Source organism: Salmo salar, chromosome 10 (assembly GCF_965601325.2).
Source record: "Salmo salar chromosome 10, fSalSal1, whole genome shotgun sequence".
Taxonomy (NCBI): domain Eukaryota; kingdom Metazoa; phylum Chordata; class Actinopteri; order Salmoniformes; family Salmonidae; genus Salmo; species Salmo salar.
In genome coordinates, this window is record NC_138300.1 from 15,352,693 (window position 1) to 15,374,503 (window position 21,811).

General features: G+C 41.3%; 1 protein-coding gene across 1 annotated transcript in view; it reads right to left on the reverse strand.

Annotated features, from left to right (window-relative positions):
- The window catches only part of LOC106613573 (calcium/calmodulin-dependent protein kinase type IV), a 32,588-nt gene extending 19,325 nt beyond the window's left edge, over positions 1-13,263 (reverse strand). The window contains exons 1-5 of the mRNA XM_014215975.3: positions 12,278-13,263; positions 9,391-9,469; positions 9,252-9,314; positions 8,875-8,957; positions 8,033-8,105 (exon numbers count right to left, since the gene is read on the reverse strand). Of these exons, the coding sequence (XP_014071450.1) occupies positions 8,033-8,105; positions 8,875-8,957; positions 9,252-9,314; positions 9,391-9,469; positions 12,278-12,384 (405 nt within the window). The 5' untranslated portion in view covers positions 12,385-13,263. The remainder of the gene's footprint in view (positions 1-8,032; positions 8,106-8,874; positions 8,958-9,251; positions 9,315-9,390; positions 9,470-12,277) is intronic.
- Positions 13,264-21,811: the final 8,548 nt, after the last annotated feature.

Below are 21,811 nucleotides of genomic sequence, written 5' to 3' on the forward strand. Positions count from 1 at the left end.
CCTAAAGAGAAGACGGACAGCTCCAACTTTAAAGTACTAATTATGCCATTTTTGGGGTATCTTTACTTTACTATTTATATTTTTGACAACTTTTACTTCTACTTTACTACATTCCTAAATAAAATAATGTCTTTTTTACTCCACACATTTTCCCTGACACCCAAAAGTACTAAAATGTTGAATGCTTAGCAGGACAGGAAAATATTCCATTCACTCACTTATCAAGAGAATATCCCTGGTCATCCCTACTGCCTCTGATCTGGCGGACTCACTAAACATACATGCTTAGTTTGTAAATGATGTCTGATTGTTGGAGTGTGCCCTTGGCTATCTGTGAATTAAAAAAACAAGAAAATTGTGTCGTCTGGTTTGCTTAATATAAGGAATTTGAAATGGTTTATACATTTACTTTTGATACTTAACTATATTTGAGCAATTACATGTACTTTTAAAACCAAATACTTTCAGACTTTTACTCAAGTAGTATTTTACTGAGTGACTTTCATTTTCTATTAAGGTATCTTTATTCTTACTCAAGTATGACAATTGGGTACTTTTTCCACCACTGGTCTCAACATGATTGTAATAAGGTCAGGACCTCTCTAGTAACCTATGCCACTGGGCCTCATCAGCCACACACAGAGGTCCTGGGAGGACACATATAATGACCTAGTCAAAATATAGCCCGGTTTCCACCGTGAGTCTCCGCTGAGGCCTACCGGGGCGGCTAACAACACCCACGCGGCGCCACGCTCTCGTCATTACTGCACGCTTCCCTTCCCGGCTGTGAACGCCCAGACTCATTCCGGCAAATTAACCAGCGACGTCTCCGAGAAAGCCTGTGGTTAAGCCTCAAGTCTGACATCAGCTACTGTAGCTGGAATGGGCAGTAAGTGCCCAGCCTGACTGCTATTAGTTCTAATGGAAAACTCTTCACTCCCCTGTCAGGCTGGCTTTTGATGGGCCTCCATGCAGAACCTTTTGAACCCATCTCCCCTGAGATGTTCTGGCTCTCTGTCTGCCTGGGAGAAAGGTTGTAAATTTGACAATCTGCGCCGCTGTGCGCTAGCCGGGCTGGGATGGCTGGGGAGGGCCCAAAGTGTGCGAATGAGTCATGGCGGTGTCGATGGTTTATTAAGTTTGTGTACCGGGGCTTTTGACAGATGTCGTTTTTTTAATGAGATGAGAAAAAAACTGAGTGGGAGCAGGCTGCTAGATACAGCATGCACAGAAAGATGGGGGGGGTTCACCTCTCTATGTTGGCTCATTTTGAAAGATGTGAGGGGAAAATGCCATGGTTAGTCAGGGCTGGCTCTACTCCCCCACCGCACGGGCAAAACATTTTAGTGCCCCCCCCCCCCCCCCCCCTTGACGTAGGGGAGAGAAATTGACGTTTTAAAGTGCATTTCCTGCAATTCTAGCCATTTTGTCATGGTGGTAAAACATTTTTCAGTTTTAAAGCAAATTTCCAGCAATTCTACACATTTTGCCATGACTTATGCCATGATATCTGAGTGAGAGTGACTAACAAAATCAATGGGGGCCCCCTGGAGGTCAGGGCCCCTGGGCACGTGTACTGTGTGACCAGTCGGTATTTGCCCATGATTACTACAAGTTTAGATAGCTGGCTAGTCTATTTGCCAATCTAAAAATTGTTAGCTGACATGGCTAATTGAATGACTGTCAGTGACTGACATTAGAGAAAAATAGCTGATGCACAAACAAAATTCGAACTTCCACCTTCTACAGGTATTCTACTATTCTAACGCTCAACAGTAAGTTGAGACCCCAACTGAGTTCTCACTTATGTCACTTATGCCTGCATGGTTTCATGGAGTATTAATTAAATTGGCCTATTTCATCTACAGAAAAACATGTATGAAATTGAAAATTGATTTATAGGCGGTAATTAAAAAGTGCTGGGCCTCTATCTCTGCTTGCTGTCATTAAAAATGCCCCTGCATAGGTGTTTATGACTCAAAACCTATTAACTCTGCTCTATAACCCCACAGAATGCCCCATGCACAGAGGTTAAACGCCAAATAAAGAAATCATGTCATTACACAATATGAAGCAATAAACTGTATTGGTTCTGTGCAGCTTCATCATAAGATTGTTTCGTGGCAGGTATGATGTATACATGCGGTAGCATATACACTCAGCAATCATAAATGTCAACATTCTGAACTATGAGATTGGAGCACTGAAGGGAAAACAATCTGAAAGACAGTATGAGTGGTGTTTGAACTGGGTGCTACAATGTTCTATCTGCAATCCAATCACACAATGCTGGGTTGTCAATCAAAATGCTGGGTTGTCAATCAAAATGCTGGGTTGTCAATAAAATATTTTTGATGTAAGGTGATGTACTTTTTGAGTCATGAAAGCGGAAGACATCGCAAAGCAGTTCTGAGATCTGAGACTTGAAAAATACTCTATCTCAAAACCATACATTTGTAGATAGAACCAGGGGCGTTTCTAGGATTTGAAGACATTGGGGGGCTTAGTCCAAAGCCAGCATGGGGGTAAAAGTAAACAATTGTTTTTAATAGTAATTTCACAGGATTTTTCACCTCACCTGCAAATGATTTGTAAACCATGTTTTAAATGTATCTTTCTGTATTTCAGCTCTTATATTTTGTGCAAATAAAACTGAATTAAAACCTATAGAGAAGCATGAAGTGTGACATTCTTCTGTGTGCTCAATCCACTTCTGTTCTCTTTCCATCTGCCCTCAATGGTCACTTTCTCTGTGTCTTGTCTGTTGCTGTCTCAGGTTCTTGTTTGTTACTGTCTCCTTTGTCTATCCTTTTCTGTTATGGCCTGTTCTGTTCTTCTGGTGTCTCTCTCCATCATATCCTATTCTTCTGTTGCTGTCTATGTGTCTTGTCTGGTTTCCCTCTCCATCATTTACTCATCTTTTGCTGTTTCTGTGTCGTGTCTAGTGTGCGTCTAGTTTTTCAATCCAAAACGGTCGAGGGGATACTGGGGTAGCTTAACTTGTTTTGGACCTGTGTCTGGGTCACCTAAATCATCCTTTTCCCTACCATTTGCCCCTGGCTGCTGCTGTTGTAAGTGCTCCACTGGACTGCTGTTCTCATCTGTCCTCCTTTGCTCATCTGAAAGCTAGCAAGGTAGGGGTGCAACATGTCATTAGTTCGTTTTAAAGGGCGACTACACGTCCTGATCTGGCCTCATTTCAGATTTGGTTCATTAAGAAAGGCTAGCGGCTATGATTGAAATTAAAAGCGAGTTGGTTTCAGGGTTGTGATTTAATGTGTGTGTGTGTGTGTGTGTTCGCAGGTGGGAAGAGTTAGCCAAATTATTTCACCAATTAGCTTCAGCTGGCTGGTGTGCGACCTGACTTTGACATCGGATAGCCTGTCTCTGGGGCAAGTTAGGGACCGTCAATAAATTACACAATGTAAATTAGACAATATTTTCATGTTGCACATCTTTTAGTTGTCTCATTAAATGCTTTCAATATTTGTATATGAATTTCTACAATTTATAGTTGGTTTCAGGTTTTTCATTTCATTTGGTCAGTTCTACCATGTAATTTCAGATGTTTAGATTACATAACATTTGAGGATAACTTAAGGGCCTATGTATTTTTCACTGTTTTGTTCACCTTCAGTCTAACCACAAAGCTGGCCTTCTTTTCCCCTCTCTTTATGGCTGCCCTTCCCTTCTAAGTTCAAGTCTGTTTCTTCGTCATATACACATGATATACAGTGCAATGAAATGCATACCTGCAAGTTCACCTTTCGACGATGCAACAACAGAAAAAGTAATTAGCTAAGTGAATAAAAAGAGTAATAAAAAAAAAAGCTCAATTAAATAATTTCCCAAAGTGAATAAAAGGCTGTTTTTTTTTACAAATAGTTACATAGCCTATATAGAAATAACAGACATGAGCTATGCATGTTTACCTGTAGAATGGAATAGGTTATACGACCTATATGATTATTTTCATTTTGTCAGTTCTACCACCTCAACATTGCTAACTTTAAATGGGGTTAAATATAACGTTGTAGTAAAGTTCAGCTTCAGTCCACACTATCAGAAGTCCCAAAACATATCTTCGGTCTCAGCTAGACAAGCTAGCTACAGACACGAAACCCATCAAATACACTTGCTGGAAATAAACACTTGTCCTAATATCATGACTTGTATCAACATTCTTTGCTTGCCCATTCACTATATACAATTAAATAACTCTGACACCCAATAGCTTAAGAATGCTGAGCGCTAGTGCTAGCTTATTACCTTTATGTTGGGAGAGACTAGCTAGTTACATACAAACCTGTGGCTAACTCTACTTCTGCTGCATTTTGACTTTCTGGCTTTTCTGCCCTCCACCTCATTCATTGCTGCCACAACTTGCTCAACCTGCTAGCTTTTTTGCCACTCTTAGAAATACAAATGTATTGTAATCCCAGAATACAAGCAGCTAAGGGCTGCTTGTAAGTTCTGAATATCTATATTTGCTCTGTTCTATGCTGCAGACTCTGACTGAGTGAAAGGCGTTATGCTGAGTGATGACATTGACGTATAACCGGTGCTGTAGGGGTCAAGGGACGTGAGCAGTCCAATGCATTGTGAAAGATCGAACAATCACAGCAGGCACGGTGTCACTCCAGGGGCTTCTTGCAGTGCGTGCTCCTGCCTAGCGCAGTATTGTTTATTTTAGTCATTCAAATTTGTCAGTAAAACATGTTTTTTAATACTGCATATAGCGCAAGTGATGTGTGGTCACGGAAACTCATATCTGACCTTTTTACCTCCAAAAGGTTCGGGGCTGGATCAAAAACCTCTGAAGCCCAGGTCTAATGATGACACCGGATAAAACCGTATAGTCACAAGTCCTTGATTATTCATATCATAGGTTCTGGTCCTCTTTCGCAATGACTTCGATTTTTTCCCCAGCAATTTTTCAGAAAGCTCTTTATGGTATAAACAAATAAATACAGGTGCCTTAAAGCATGTTTAAGGTCCCATTGGAGAAGCATTGCTGTTTTTGTCTAGTTCTATATCAATACGAAAACCTCCATAGAAGGAGTATTTCACTACAATGACAAACATACCACATTTTATTGATAACTAGCAAGTAGTTTACTGACTTTGGGTGTCTACATTCATGTGGATGCTACCATGATTACAGATAATGACTGGGAATAATGATGAGTCAGAAAGTTACAGAGGCATAAATAGCATTTAATTTTTTTAATAGCATTTAATTTTATCAAGGATCTCACTGTACTTTGCTCCGTTCATCTTTGCCTCGATCCTGACTAGTCTCCCAGTCCCTGCCACTGAAAAACATCACCACCGAATTATTCTGCCACCACCGTGCTTCACAGTAGGGATGGTGCCAGGTTTCCTCCAGACTTAACGCCTGGCATTCAGGCCAAAGAGTTCAATCTTGGTTTCATCAGACCAGAGAATCTTGTTTCTCATGGTCTGAGAGTCTTTAGGTGCTTTTGGCAAACTCCAAGTGGGCTGTCATGTGCCTTTTACTGAGGAGTGGCTTCACTCTACCATAAAGGCCTGATTGGTGGAGTGCTGCAGAGATGGTTGTCCTTCTGGAAGGTTCTCCCATCTCCATAGAGGAACTCTAGAGCTCTGTCAGAGTAACCATCGGGTTCTTGGTCACCTCCCTGACCAAGACCCTTTTCCCCTGATTGCTCAGTTTGGCCATGCGGCCAGCTCTAGGAAGAGTCTTGGGGGTTCCAAACTTCTTCCATTTAAGAATAATGGAGGCCACTGTGTCTCGGAGCTCTACGGACAATTCCTTCGACCTCATGGCTTGGTTTTTCCTCTGAAATGCACTGTCAATTGTGGGACCTTATATAGACAGGTGTGTGCCTTTCCAAATCATGTCCAATCAATTGAATTTACCACAGGTGGACTCCAATCAAGTTGTAGAAACATCTCAAGGATGATCAATGGAAACAGGATGCACCTGAGCTCATAGCAAAGGGTCTGAATACTTATGTAAATGTGGTATTTTTGTTTTTTGCAAAAATGTATAAAAACATATTTTCGCTTTGTCATTAAGAGGTATTGTGTATAGATTGATGAGGCATTTTTTTTATTTAATCAATTTTAGAATAAGGCTGTAACATAACAAAATGTGGAAAAAGTCTAGGGGTCTAAATACTTTCTGAAGGCATTGTATAGGCAAGCCAACAAGATTAAACTTTTCCAAGTACCTAGAGACCGTTCAAAGGGCAGGCAAAGAAGAGAAGTAGTTACGCGACATATCTAAGACTAGCGAATTAGATCGAGATGAACTTCTCTCGCTAGCCAGCCAGCTAACCGGCGAAAACGCTAATGGTAAACAAACAGTGACATAAGTATAATGCGGCAGCTTTACTGTCAGTGTTAGCAGGTCGGGTAACAAATTAGAGTGGCAGAATAAGTATCATGCAAATAATTTATTGTTGTGACTGCCAAGTGTGTTAATAACGACACATGAGGCTGCTGAAAACGTTTCTTGAAACGACAAAAAAAGCGTCACTAGTTATCTTAGGATGACACCAAAGTTAGGCAAATTACATGGGAGTAACGGGAGTACCCTACGGCTGTACCCTACTCGGCGTGGCCACGTTAAGTTAGGCTAATTACATGGGAGTAACGCGAGTACCCTACGGCTGTACCCTACTCGGCGTGGCCACGGTAAGCCACGCCTCGCTGTGTGTATCTACAAGGTGAGCTCTGTTGTCGAGTAGAAAGAACGCCATTGCTCCCTAGTGGTCATATGCAATAGGACGCAGTAGGACCATATTTTACATTGTGAATTCACATAGAACGATAAGAAAAATGCATACAATTCCAGTGGGAAAACCGATAAATAAATGCTGTTTAAATTTTAAAAAATCTCCACTTGTCACATCCTTATTTAGAAAACAAAAGCAGTGACCATATGGGCCGTACAGTAGCGGCTTGGTTCATTGTCACACAGGCACACACTCGCTAGCACTGTTACATAACAGGCAGCCCACATCCCTGTTCCCTGCTGCCTGCTGCCTCTCTTGGTCAGAAGATTAAGAGTGCTGTGAAAAAAAATGCTATGGCTCTCTGAGAGGATTATTTCACACTTGCAGCTCACCAAACGCACATACGCACGGATACACACACACAGTCACTCAAACACAAGGACGTTCACACACACATCCGTCATTCCTCTAGCTGAGACCGATGCCACATCTGACCCACATCTACCACCTTGTGTGTGTGTGTGTCCAGCCAAGCCCTTAGCTGCTTGTATTCTGGGATTACAATACATTTGTATTTCTAAATAAAGGCTCACACTAATCTTCTGGTTAACATTCATTGGTGCCATTGCCAAGTCCCAAAACAATGTTTAGTGACATTTTCCACTGACTAAATAATAATCATCCTCTATTTTTGGGAGATATCATTCTGCCTGAAACAAGGCTCGGCGCTGACTGCAACAGAGCGCAGTGACTGACTGCACATACTAGCTCCCTGGAAATATGAAATCTGAAGCATATTGAACTTTATGCTAAAAATGTGATTATGACTTTAGAAGTATGTGCAGTGACTGGACACAGATAAGACCAAACCTGAAACAAATTGAATATTAAGCCTAAAAGTATGTGCATTTCCCTATGCAAAGTACGGATAAGAGACCTGTCTCAATTTAACAAGCTTTATCAAAATGACAACACTCCATGTTGACCTGTTTCCTACTGAAGCTACTGTAGATCAAATCAAATTGTATTTGTCACATGCGCCAAATACAACAGCTGTAGACCTCACAGTGAAATGCTTACTTACGAGCCCTTATTAACCAACAATGCAGTGTTAAGACAAATAAGTGTTAAGATGATGCAACCATAGTGAAAGACAAAACACATAGCAGCAACAGCATCTCTACTCTCTCTTCTCTGCATAGAGGGGTGCTGTGCATCTCAGAATTCTTTGCAAATTCCAAAGCATTTGGTGAAATAAGGCACATTTCTACTCAATAGCCCATCAGTGGCCATTCAATCACATATCTTACCGCCACCGCCTCCAGAATCTGCTTGATGACATGGGCAGCATCTCTCTCACTGTAGTACCCTCTCTCCACGATCCTAAAAGGGCAGAAAGAGACTAACGGTCAAACACAGTCAAAACGTTACACAGAGTTGAAATACCCCACTTTGGAAGAGAGTGGTCCCTCAGCTGTAGTGAGGGAAAATAATAGGGCAAGGACGATACCAGTATCGCGATACTCGTTAGTATTGTGGCAAGGAAACAAAACACGAAACGAGTTGAATTTATTTAGGAAAACAGCCCTAATGTTGGGAACAAACATAATTATGTTGTCATCCAGACTCACATTTATTAAAGGACCAAATAGTCTGCTTTGTGTTTTCATTTTTGCCATGGAAGAAATATTGCGATACTGGTATCGTCACAGACCTAATAGTAGGTACTTGTTACTGTCAAACATTCCTAAACCTATAAGGTGATAGGAGGATAACGAGATGAACAGACAATTGAATTAGGCTATTATACCAAAACAATTAAACAATAGAGAAACACTGACTCATATTGAATATTCATGATGAGTTTTACAGATGGGTGGGGGATTTGCTCCAACCACAGTCTTCTAATCGGTTTCCTGGCAACAGTGTTGGTGAGGGCCATTACAAATGTAATTTTCTATTCCTTTTATGCTCTACATCTCAATAACGCCTGTGTCATAAATTGCTGCTAATGACAAAGCAGGCAAATGGAACGGGGGGACTGAGTGAGGCCACTGATTCCACCTCTGGCCCCGCCGAAGTGAAACCAATTTCAGCAGGGATATGGGGTTGAGACGGTGTCGTAAGGGTGGTATATTTTGGGCGTAGGCACCTGTCAAAGAGTTCCCCTCCAGTCACCAGCTCCAAGATGAGGGCGATGTCTGTCTCTGTCTCAAAGATCTCCTTCAGGCGGATCTGAGGTCCAAAACCACAGGTAGAGGGGAAGATGAGATTGAGAACTCCCCAAAATGTTGACAAAGACATAATAAAAAACATTCATGTTACTAAAGAGGTCACCATTAATGTTAATTTAATTCCCATTCTTAGAAACTTAAAAAAAAAAAATTTTTAACAATACAACATCAAAAACATTGAAGTTGCTAGTATCCTACAAGTCACCACTATTGTTCATATCCATCATGGTCTGAGAAAAGATAACATTTTAATGTTTAGAAGTGGTGTCTTGGATAAAATAAAGTGAACTCTTACAATATTCGGGTGGGAAAGTCGCAGCAGAACACCAATTTCAGTCCGCACTATTTTCTTATCGATCTGAAATGGAAAGAATGAGAATGAGAGCCCCATTATGATACTGTCAGTATAACTATAAAATGGCCGATGGACTCACAGTCTTCTTGAGGACCTTTGCAGCATAGGGCTTCTGTGTCTTCTTCTCCTCAGTGCGAAACACCACTGACGTGGCCCCCCTTGGAAGAAGATAAATCAGTCAACGTCAACGACTATGATTATATGGTTCTCTCCATAGTGCAATGATTCAGCATTTTATCTCCAGTTCGACTCATGAACTGCTTATGAATCATTATTTGATTGTAAGTATAATGTCATTTGCTCATCAACGTAACGATCAAAAGCTGACATCCATCTCAACCATTACAATAACAACTCCACTGTGAACCATTAGAGACAGAATCCATCTACGTGCTTATTGCTAACAGTGCTAAATAAAACCCGTTGTAGAGGAAAACATGCAGGAAAAGAAAGCATTTCAAAGCCATGACACGATTACATGAGAGGGCAGAGGGGTAGCACTAAGTACGAGCTGAAACCGTGGGTAATCTGTTAATACGTGATTGGGCTGTCTCGTGTTGTCTGTTGCTTTTCAATCTACTTGGAAATCTAGAGATAATGCCCTGGCCCAATGTATATCTTTATTATTTCGAACTAAGGAAAGCAGTTGCAGCAGCAGACACAGCAGCAGCTGAGCTGTGGGTTGCCTAGGACAACTGGAGCACCACCTGTATCTTGCTTCACTTGAACAGTCTATATGACCTCACACATACAGATGGTTGTGTGTTTTGGTGCTCTGTCTATATGAAATATACGTTCATCAGTAGAGTCCCACCGTTTCATATCTGTATTTTGGCATATCTCAACATTGAAAGATGTCTTTTTTATCAATGTGTGTTCAAATTCAATTGAGCCTTTGAAGAAATAGTATTTCTCGGGATTTACTAATCCCTTCGACGCCGGTATACCATCATCAAGTGAGCTATCAATATGTACATGTGTACAATCATTACTATTCAGTACCGTCAGCAAAACTGGTATTTTGGTCAATTAGAATCGGATGTGTATTGTGTAAAACTGAACTAGGTCGTTATTAAGAGGGCGGTCAGAATAAAACCACACAGTGGGGGTTCGGGCAGCAGCCAGCAGCTATCTAATCTGGGACTTCCCCTCAGTAGTATCCCTATGGGGGCACTAAGCGTTTGCCCTGCTTAGGAAATGATTCCCTGTTTCTCCAGCAGTCCTGCTAGTGCTAATACAATCCAGGCATAATCATCCCCCAGCCCTCTCGACACCACTCTCATAGCTGTAGGGTCTCCTTGGCAACCAGGACAACTCTCCTCAAAAAGTAGACCCCTAACAACTGTGCACACCCTTATATGGGGAGGCTGGGGGACGCTGAGAGTAAATTGTGTATGTTTACGTGCATGACGCAGGTACCAGTGGCTGAACTGGCCTATTGTTTACAATCGATCTACCGACTGTAGATAGATCCTCAAATGTCGATCACAGATGATTAATTCAGTAAACGTCCGTATCTGACTCAATATGCGCTGCTGGTGTTCAATTGTTACTGCTAATTCTAGCAAACAGTGGCCTACTTTAATAAGTAATGACCATATCATTTGATTTAGATCTCGTGTTATGCGTTTGAGTCCTATAAAGGGACGTACGGACAGCTTTTTGAAAGCTTGATATACAGTTTGTTACACCACTGACAGTGAGACCTCTCCCTTCAGTCTCACACAGAACACCCAAAGTGACAAAAATGGGTGCCTGTCCATTATACACGCAGTTGCAGGTGAGGAGAAGAGAAGCAGTTGCAGGTGAGGAGAAGAGAAGCAGTTGCAGGGGAGGAGAAGAGAAATTAGGTTTAATATAAAAGGCACAGGCGCATTGGTGCTGCATTCTGAGGCATTCACCTGTTCCACGGTATATCCAATGGAAATACTACACCTGATTCACATGATATGGCCAACCCTAACTGCACTGTGATGTTTCAGCTATTCTCTCACACACTGTCCCAGCAACTACAGCGGATGTGTAACCAGGCCAGCCCAGTACAGATCTGCTTGGCATGGATCATTTTTTCCCCTATAGTGTGAATTAGCAATTACAGTGAGCCAGTGTTTTGAGTCAGGACCATGGACATGGTGGGATATCGTTGTTTACGCCTACTGACAAATATCTTCATCAAACACATGAATACCCAGAAGGGCTCCAATTGCCACTCCATCTGTCAGTCAGACCCCCAAACTTCAACAGACCACTGACACCCACTCCAAGTGACAAATATTGACATGTTGACATTGTCAATCTGGATGTGATGTAAGAGTGTACTTAAGCCAGACTCATGTGGATGGAGGGGAGGGGAGTGGAGGGGTTAGAGGTAGTGGGAGATTCCATATAAAGCCTCTGAAAATGGTCCGTAACGCCTGTTTCCTCCATACTTGCACTAATCCCTTCATGTTTTACTGTTGTCCAGTGCTAAGCCATGTGTTGCCCCCATTACAATGAGAGGCCATATCCATAGCAAATACAGTGGGCTGTTTACTCCTCTGACTGAGTGAAGATCATGTTGATTGTGTCTTGGCATCATATTAGTAGGCTACTTATGAGGTGAGATGATGTGGAGAGAAATTGTCACTCGTTAACAGGAGGAGCTGTCCATGGTGCTGAACTATGCATGCAATTGATTCCTTTTACTGAACTGGTCTAAAATATGTATTCTGTCCTGTCAGAGTATCAAACCTAATCCATGTGATATACACAGTAGATAAATACTGAAATTGTAAACATGGTAATTCAAAATGTACACTTTAGCTACAGCCATAATGTAATGAAATACTACATCCCATTTGATGAAATTCCACTGATATGTTTTTCTACAGTACATGACCAGAAACAACCCCTTATGAAGGTCATGATGCTGGTGGTATTTACTGTATGCATTGGAGTCAATAAAGGCACAGACTACAGTACTCTACCTTCCCAGTTCTGGGCCCATGGTGTAAAATTCATCCATGGAGACATCTCGGCGCGAGCCATCGACCCAGTATTCCACCGAGGTGGCACCGGAGCGTGAGGTTGGCATGTTGATGTTGGCCAATCACACAACACACAGGATTCCTGAGGAGCGCAAAACCCAAACTCACACTACTTGCCCTCTTTTTAAGATTAAAACGTAATTCTCAGTTTAAATTGAAGGAAGAGAAGGCATTAGTCCTGTGTTGTTGAATTCCCCCACGCCAAAAGCATAAGAGCGATAGTCTCCGAACTAGTCTTCGGTTAACTACTCTCACCGTTATATTAAGTCAAAGATCAAAGATAATCCGGATGTTTACGTTTCCAGTAAAGCAGCGAAATATATAGTCAGCTCCGATATCAAAATCCTGCAGGCTTCTCTTTACATCTCAAGCTTAGTCACTATGCTATGCACCACATTACAAAAAACATCCATTATTATTCTATTATTGCTATATATCGACACATTTTCATTCGCGCATTCATAACTATCCTTTACTCGAAGTTTACTGTGTCATATCCAAATGTGTCGCAGCTTCCATCAGGCCTCCCTGTGTGAGTGCCCGAATCCAGAAACCTAGTATCCTACACTTTGATCTTCTGCAGCACAATCCCACCCACGACAGCTCACTCATTAAAACATTACTATATCATGCAACGAAGCACCTCAATTGTCCATGATATCAGCAATCGCGTCTGAGGTTCGTGACAAAGAATATTCCATGGTCCCAGGTAGAAAGCTTTATGGCACTAATTAAATCATGATCCGTCAATATGTTTATGTTGTTGCTGTCCCACAATTTGGCAAATATAGATTTCGTCTCGCGGCTGATGCAGGCTGAACTATTGGTCTTTATGAACGCCCATCCAATGATCTGCTCGCTATAGAATATTTGGTCTTTCTTTCATCCTCGGGTTGGGATGGGTAGGTGGTGGCGGTTAGGTTGGTGTTGGGGGGCTAGAGGGAATCTGTAATCTCAGCTCCACGCCCTCCACAGATTTCCTTCCAATCAGTTGCATTCACAGCAACCACAATCTGCGCTGCAATTGGAAGTCAAACAGTCAATCAAAACCATAATATTACGCTTGTATCCCACCTGTAAAGCCTTGGTCCACATATGGCATTGTATAGGGTATATGCAACCTACATTTCAACGAGCAGACCATTCTGAAAATACTCGACTGATTTTGGATGTCAACAATGCTGGCCATGTCTTTTAATTAACTGATGTGTGGAGGAACCCAATGTCTAATATTTGTATTCATTATCTTTACTGGAAAGGGGTGAAATGATAGAATAATAGTCTGATTGTTTCATGTGATAATCATGTTCTGCTGTGTACTGTATGCATGCTGAGTTCAGCAATATGGACACTTCCCCGCATCAACTCGGGGGGTTATTATAGATCGTTATCAATATGGTGTAGAGCGTTCGATGTGACTGCTGGGGGTGCAAGGATAACTCCAGCTCCGCTAAAACCATTGGCAACTACTTGCTGTTTTCAAGGGGATCGTTAAATACATTTTAGAACTATTTGGTTTTAATATCATCACCTCTTGAAGTGCATAGTCAGAAAAACACAGTCACGATTATTCCACATTTTGCTCTATCATCAGAGTTATACAGCAAGTAGCTGCATGCTTTTCCTGATCAATAAACATACTAGAAATAGGCAATAATGCACGACGGGTATGCAGGGTTGGAGAGTAACGATTACATCCGTTACATGTAAGGGATTACAAAAAACGGTAACAGTAATCCGTTACATTACCAGCAAAAATATTGGAACCAAATACAGATACTTTTGAAAAACTAGATGATTACTTAGAGGATTACTTTTAAATTCAGAAAGGAGGTTGCGAAAGAAATCTTTGACGCTTCTCTTTTTTCTCAATGACATTCAAATCAACATTGAAAAAGGGCGCAAATGTAAGTTTTTTCCACCTGAGCGAGTCTGACCAGAAATCATAAACAACTATGATGAGACACCAAATGGGTTTGATGGATCGCGGGAAAAGAGTAGGAATATGCTTTTGTAGGCTACAGTCCAAGCTATGTCTTCGAATTGTACGACTGCTGTTGGTATCCAAAGATTATCCAACTTGAATAAATGCTTGGACGTAAGAAGGACAGCGATGGTGTAGTCTACGGCAATACGGATATCACTTATTATTGATATCTACATAGCATATTGATGTGAATCACACTGCTGCTCTCTCATTTAGCTATTTGCGCCTTACGGATTGTGGTTGTTGTGGATGGCTTTTCACACATCTAAATGTGTATTTGAACCCAATAATTGTTGAATTCAAGACGTTTAAACTGCCTATCAATCATTGTTTTTGAAACCAGTGGACAGTCAGCCAGTGAAAAATGCTCTCTTGCAACAGCTGCACAGTGCGGATGTAAGGGGTGCGTAACTGGTGGCAGGGAAGTCAGACGCAGGAGAGCAGAGCTGGGTAATAACCGGAGCAGTTTAATTATCAAAACCAACCGCATCCAGAATTACAAAATATGGGTACAAAACCTGTTGCACACCAGTCAAAATGTGCACAAGCACTTACAACAAACAGTTTCACACACAGACATGGGGGGACCAGAGGGTTAAATACATGACAAGTAATGAGGGAAATGTAAACCAGGTGTGTTGGAAAAAAATACAAAACAAATGGAAAATTAAAGGTGGATCGGCGATGGCTAGTAGACCGGTGACGTCGACCGCCGAATGCCGCCCGAACAAGGAGAGGAACCGACTTCGGCGGAAGTCGTGACAGCGGATCCCAGCATATGGAATAGAAGTGGGGCTTTTATTGCTACATTTTTATTGCAAACTTTTTATAGACTTAAAGGGGCAATCTGTAATTGCTACATCCATTTTTGGACTTATTTTTGGAATTATATATACACTACCGTTCAAAAGTTTGGGGTCACTTAGAAATGTTCTTGTTTTTGAAAGAAAAGCAATTTTTTTTGTCCATTAAAATAACAACAAATTGATCAGAAATACAGTGTAGACATTGTTAATGTTGTAAATGACTATTGTAGCTGGAAACGGATTATTTTTTTAATGGATTATCTACATAGGTGTACAGAGGCCCATTATCAGCAACCATCACTCCTGTGTTCCAATGGCACGTTGTGTTAGCTAATCCAAGTTTGTCATTTTAAAAGGTTAATTGATCATTAGAAAACCCTTTTGCAATTATGTTAGCACAGCTTAAAACTGTTGTCCTAATTAAAGAATCAATAAAACTGGCCTTCTTTAGACTTGTTGAGTATCTGGAGCATCAGCATTTGTGGGTTCGATTACAGGCTCAAAATGGCCAGAAACGTAGGACTTTCTTCTGAAACTCGTCAGTCTATTCTTGTTCTGAGAAAGGAAGGCTATTCCATGCGAGAAATTGCCAAGAAACTGAAGATCTCGTACAACACTGTGTACTACTTGCTCACAGAACAGCGCAAACTGTCTCTAACCAGAATAGAAAGAGGAGTGGTAGGCCCCGGGCAGTGCATAACTGAGCAAGAGGACAAGTACATTAGTGTCTAGTTTGAAAAACAGACGCCTCACAAGTCGTCAACTGGCAGCTTCATTAAATAGTACCCGCAAAACACCAGTCTCAACGTCAATGGTGAAGAGGCGACTCCGGGATGGTGGCCTTCTAGAATAGACTGACAAGTTTCAGAAGAAAGTGATTTGTTTCTGGACATTTTGAGCTTGTAATCGAACCCACAAATGTTGATGCTTCAGATACTCAACTAGTCTAAAGTAGGCCAGTTTTATTGCTTCTTTAATGTGCTAACATAACTGCAAAAGGGTTTTCTAATGATCAATTAGCCTTTTAAAACGATAAACTTGGGTTAGCTAACAGTACATGCCATTGGAACACAGGAGTGATGGTTGCTGATAATGAGCCTCTGTACGCCTATGTAGATATTCCATAAATAATCAACCATTTCCAGCTACAATAGACATTTACAACATTAACAATATCTACACTATATTTCTGATCAATTTGATGTTATTTTAATGGACAAAAAAATTGGCTTTTCTTTCAAAAACAAGGACATTTCTAAGTGACCCCAAACTTTTGAACGGTAGTGTATACCTAACCAAAATATAAACGCAACATGCAACAATTTCACTGACTTCACTGTTACAGTTCATATAAGGAAATAAGTCAATTCAAATGAATTCATTAGTCCCTAATCTATGGATTTCACATGACTGGGCAGGGGCACAGCCATGGGTGGGCCTTGGAGGGCATAGGCTCACCCATTTGGGAGCAAGGCCCTGCCAATCAGAATGAGTTTTTCTCCCACAAAAGGGATTTATTACAGACAGAAATACTCGTGGCGAAGGGAAGAGGGAATGGGGTAGATTGGGCAGATTGTCAGTCGGCTAGACATCACTAGTTGCAGGATTTCATCTGGAGAGAGAGGGGAGAAAGAGGTCAAAGCGTAGGGTAGTACTGTGTGAGTGGGACCAGTGGACTCAGTAGACTGAGTGAATGAGGAGCAGATGTCGCCCCAGCATTTTTTTAAAGTGCTTGACAAAGTTGTCTGCTGAGAGGGAGGGGGAGGAGGTGGAGGATTAAGGACAGAGCAGAAGGTGGAATAGAGACTTGAGAGACTTGGAATTTGGCAGCAGACACAGAAGAAGAGAAGGTATTGAGGACGAAGTGGCAGGATGATGGGTCCTCCAGAAGTTTAGTTTCCCTCCATTTTCACTCTGAACACGCAGTGAGCCACTGGCCGTGTCCGAAATCTGGCTACATACTTAAACTGCATACTGTGTACTAATCATACTACAAAGTATTTAGAATGTACTATTTAGTAAACACATTTGCAGTAAGCAACAAATATCAACATACTACTCATCCATACTAAGAAGGTGTCATGGAATGTGCAATCATGCTTGCTCCCCGCTATTCATGTATTCTTGTAGAGCGCATCCCCTATTCTGATTATCAGCTGTTGTCAAACACATGTGGGTGTGAAAAACTATTATCTTCCTCAATAGTGTGCAGGGAATTCTACTAGATGAAAAGCTGAAATGAATATGAGATACTGGCAGTTAAAGTATACTAGATTTTCAAAATTTCACATACTATAAGACTTTCTTTTTTTGCATACTCAAAACGACCTACTATTTAGGACGCAAGTATGGGTATTTGGACACGGCCACTCATCCACGGTGCAGGAATGGAGGGTTTGGCTGGCCAGGAGGAAAGGGGACAGTGGGAGTCAAATGAGGCAGAAAGGGAAGAGAGTAGGGTCGAAGAGGCAGAGTTGGGAGACAGGAGTGAGAAGGATTTAGCAGAAGGACGAGATGATAGGATAGAAGAGGAGAAGTAGTGGGAGAGAGAGAGCGAGGATTGCGATGGCACATGACCATCTGGGTAGGGGCGGAGTGGGTAGGGTTGCTGGACAGTTGCTATCAGCTGTTCAGATGTTTCTTCGCCAGCACACATCTCCAAGCCCGGGGGCTTCCGGTTGTTTGAAGCAGCAGAAACAGGTGCACAGATGCTACCACATTAAGACTCTTCGGGACTAAAATGTAGCATTAAATCCTCTGAGCATCTTGAGGGGAGACAGAAGGGAATAAAGGGCTCATTTGTGATCAGAGATGAAAAAAATTATAATTAAAAAGGATTTTGTGAGGTCATCTGATCAGGAGTACTATAACTGTACTCTCTTTATAAAGTTTTTCTTTAAATATTATAATATGATGCCAAATACTTTGTATAACGACTTTGTCAGTGGGTTTTGGGCCTCAATCAAAGACCAAAGAAATGTGACTCAACAAGGGCAATGAGGCTCAACTTCAGATTTGTTGATTTTCTATTTATTTGCAATTAATAACAGTACAGATTCAGAGCTTCATAATCACGTATCACACTCTGCAATTGGTGTAATTTCCAGGAAGTAATGCTGACCTCCCTTTTGAAAGTTGAACTGACTTTTGATAAAATGGCCTTCAAAGATTTAGTGATTGTTTTCACACTTGCCCATCAGAATCCTATAGCAACCATGTATTTAGAAAAAGGGGGTTTTGAGTTGTAGATTCTGTGATGGGTGAGGTTGCATTCAATCTAATTAATCAGATCAATGTATTTACTGCACACGAGGGTGGGGTGTTGCTATACAGTACCTTCAGAAAGTATTCACACCCTTTTACTTTTTTTAAACATTTTGTTGTGTTACAAAGTGGGATTAAAATGGATTTAATTGTCATTTTTTTGTCAATGGTCTACACAAAATGTTGAAGTGGAAGAAGTATTCCAACATTTGTAAAAAATGAATGAAAAGTAAAACACTAATATATCTTAATTCGATAAGTATTGAAGCCCCTGAGTCAATACATGTTAGATTCACCTTTGGCAGCAATTACAGTCTTTCTGGGTAAGTCTCTAAGAGCTTTACACACATGGATTGTGCAACATATGCCCATTATTCTTTTCAAAATTCTTCAAGCTCTGTCAAATTGGTTGTTGATCATTGCTAGACAACCATTTTCAGGTCTTGCCACAGATTTTCAAGCAGATTAAAGTCAAAACTGTAACTCGGACACTCAGGAACATTTACTGTCTTCCTGGTAAGCAACTCCAGTGTAGACTTTTCCTTGTGTTTTAGGTTATTGTCCTGCTGAAAAGTGAATTCATCTCCAAGTGTCTGGTGGAAACTGGACACTCAAACATCAAGGGAACATTATGGGTAACATTGCAAAAACATTCTCTCTCCCTAGAATTGTTGTAACTCGCATTATCCTGTTTGAAATGCAGTCTTACCTTTTACGCCATGAGCACCCTCATTGCCAAAACTTTGCAGCATCATTTCAACTGAATCCAGACCATTTTCATTCCATTCAGAGCTTTTTATATGTTGTTCAGACTGTATTATCGCCAAATTAGGTGTCAAATCAAAGCCATATTTTTGCTAAATTAAGCACAGTGCTGTTGTTTCCGGGAAGTACCAGGAAGCAACAGCAAAATAAGACGACAACAACCAGGTAGGAACTTGGTAATTACCCATTGATAGTTGGTTTGTAGTAATGATATAAAGAGTGATGAATTATCCTGGTTGTTATGTAGGAACAACTATTTGTTACTGAAGAACTATCAATAATACTATAATTATTAGGAATGTACTTGGAACCTTCACATGCTGAATGTAGGCCATCCTACCTTTTGGGTCTTTGCTTGTAGCTGGGTAGTTGCCTCTTGTTTCAGTTTCGTTTCCGATTACTTTCCTGTCGTTACCCAGTTACTGTATTTCAGCACTGTATTTAAGTAAACAAAAATATGTACCTTACCTGTTACTTCATGAGTAGTTTCACCATATGTTCAGTGTACCTATGGGGCCTAGATCATAGCCGCGGGAAGTAGGGGTGCTGAGAAAAATCTGATTTTTTTTCAATCACAAAAGTAGAAAGTAGTGCACTGGGCCTTTTAATAGTGCCGTATTAGCGGGCATACAGTGCGTTTGGAAAGTATTCAGACCCCTTGACTTTTTACACATTTTGTTACATTACAGCCTTCTTCTAAAATTTATTAAATTGGGTTTTTTCTTCTTCATCAATCTACACACAATACCCCATAATGACAAAGCAAAAACAGTTTTTTTGGCAACTGTATAAAAAAAGAAGGAAATATTACATTTACACAAGTATTCAGACCCTTTACTGAAGCACCGTTGGCAGCGATTACAGCCTTGAGTCTTGGGTAGGACGCTACAAGCTTGGCACACCTGTATTTGGGGAGTTTCTCCCATTCTTCTCTGCAGATCTTCTCAAGCTCTGTCAGGTTGAATGGGGAGTGTCGCTGCACAGCTATTTTGAAGTCTCTTCAGAGATGTTCAATAGTGTTCAAGTCCAGGCTCTGGCAGGGCCACTCAAGGACATTCAGAGACTTGTCCCAAAGCCACTCCTGTATTGTCTTTGCTGTGTGCATAGGATCGTTGTCCAGTCTGATGTCCTGAGTGCTCTGGAGCAGGTTTTCATCAAGGATCTCTTGGTACTTTGCTCCATTCATCTTTCCCTTGATCATGGAAAGTCTACCAATCCCTGCCGCTGAAAAACATCCCCACAGCATGATGCTGCCACCACCATGCTTCACAGTAGGAATGGTGCCAGATTTCCTCCAGATGTGACACTTGGCATTCAGGCCAAAGAGTTCAATCTTGGTTTCATCAGAGCAGAGAATCTTGTTTCTCATGGTCTGAGAGTCTTTTAGGTGCCTTTTTGCAAACTCCTTGTGAGCTCTCATATCCCTTTTACTGAGTTGTGGCTTCCGTCTGGCCACTCTACCATAAAGGCCTGATTGGTGGAGTGATGCAGAGATGATTCCATGATCAAAATACAAAAATGGCATTAATGTCAAGTCTAGACACAGCCTTGATCATTTGGTGAGTAGTACAGACCTGTGTGTGGACACTCACTAAAGACCAGGTGAGTTGACACTTTGAACAACAGCTTCCCTCTGTCCACCCATTTATTCTCCGGACCAGAATGCTTAAAACAAGGCACTAGAAAACAGCTAATTCTTTATTGAGACTGAGTAGAGACTCATTACTGGCCAGTGGCAGTGGGCTACATGGATTACATTTAAATGTTAATCACTCAGAATTATATTATATTCCCATCCCAGCCCTGTCCCCCCTCCATTCAGCAGACATCTTTGAATTTGAATTCGGAGCAGATATTTAAGAGTTTTAGTAAAACATGGTCACATAAAAAAAGGGAGATTTTACTGTAATTCTGTTAACAAACTTTGCATCTGCACAGTTCTTCCATTAAATGTGTTTTTGTGAAATGTGTGAAAACTGTTTAAAGTAATCCTTATGCATATAGTTTAGTTCCTTGTGCATAGAGTTATATGGTATGTTAAACTTTGAAATCAATGGTTCCCTTTCAGTCTGTCAACTTCGGTACAACATACTATGGGGGAGTAGCACTCTCACGAATTTGGTTGAAGGATCTACAATCACGCCTGACAAGGCCAATGAAATCCGTGCCTCGCTGAAAGCCCCACCTTCCACAGTTGAATCTGGATTCATTCCTTCAATTATTCCGCTCTTCAACTCAGTGTGAACAGGAATGATTTGGGACACAAGACTGTCTTGCGTTGCGCCAACTAAACTGTCCCATAGTGGTAGAGTGTGCTCACCCCCTGGACGTTGTGTGCTGAAGTATGTATGGTTCTCATAAGTTTCCTAATCACAAACAATTAGTTAGTCTTGTAATTGATTGGCCTGGCTATATAAATAAGTACGATGGCTAACGCAATAGAAGTGACGAAGGCTAACAAGTTGGTTTCGGGTTCGCGACCATGCCCCAATGAATTAAAAGATACTCATGTTTGTTGTCTTGTATGTCTCAGTCCGGAGACTAGGGGACGGCTGGCACTGTTCCTTAATAGTCTGCAGCACTGGTTTTCTTGACAATCGCGTAGCATTCTTTAGTGGGCTTCGCGTTTCTGATAGTGACTTCCTCTCCCGG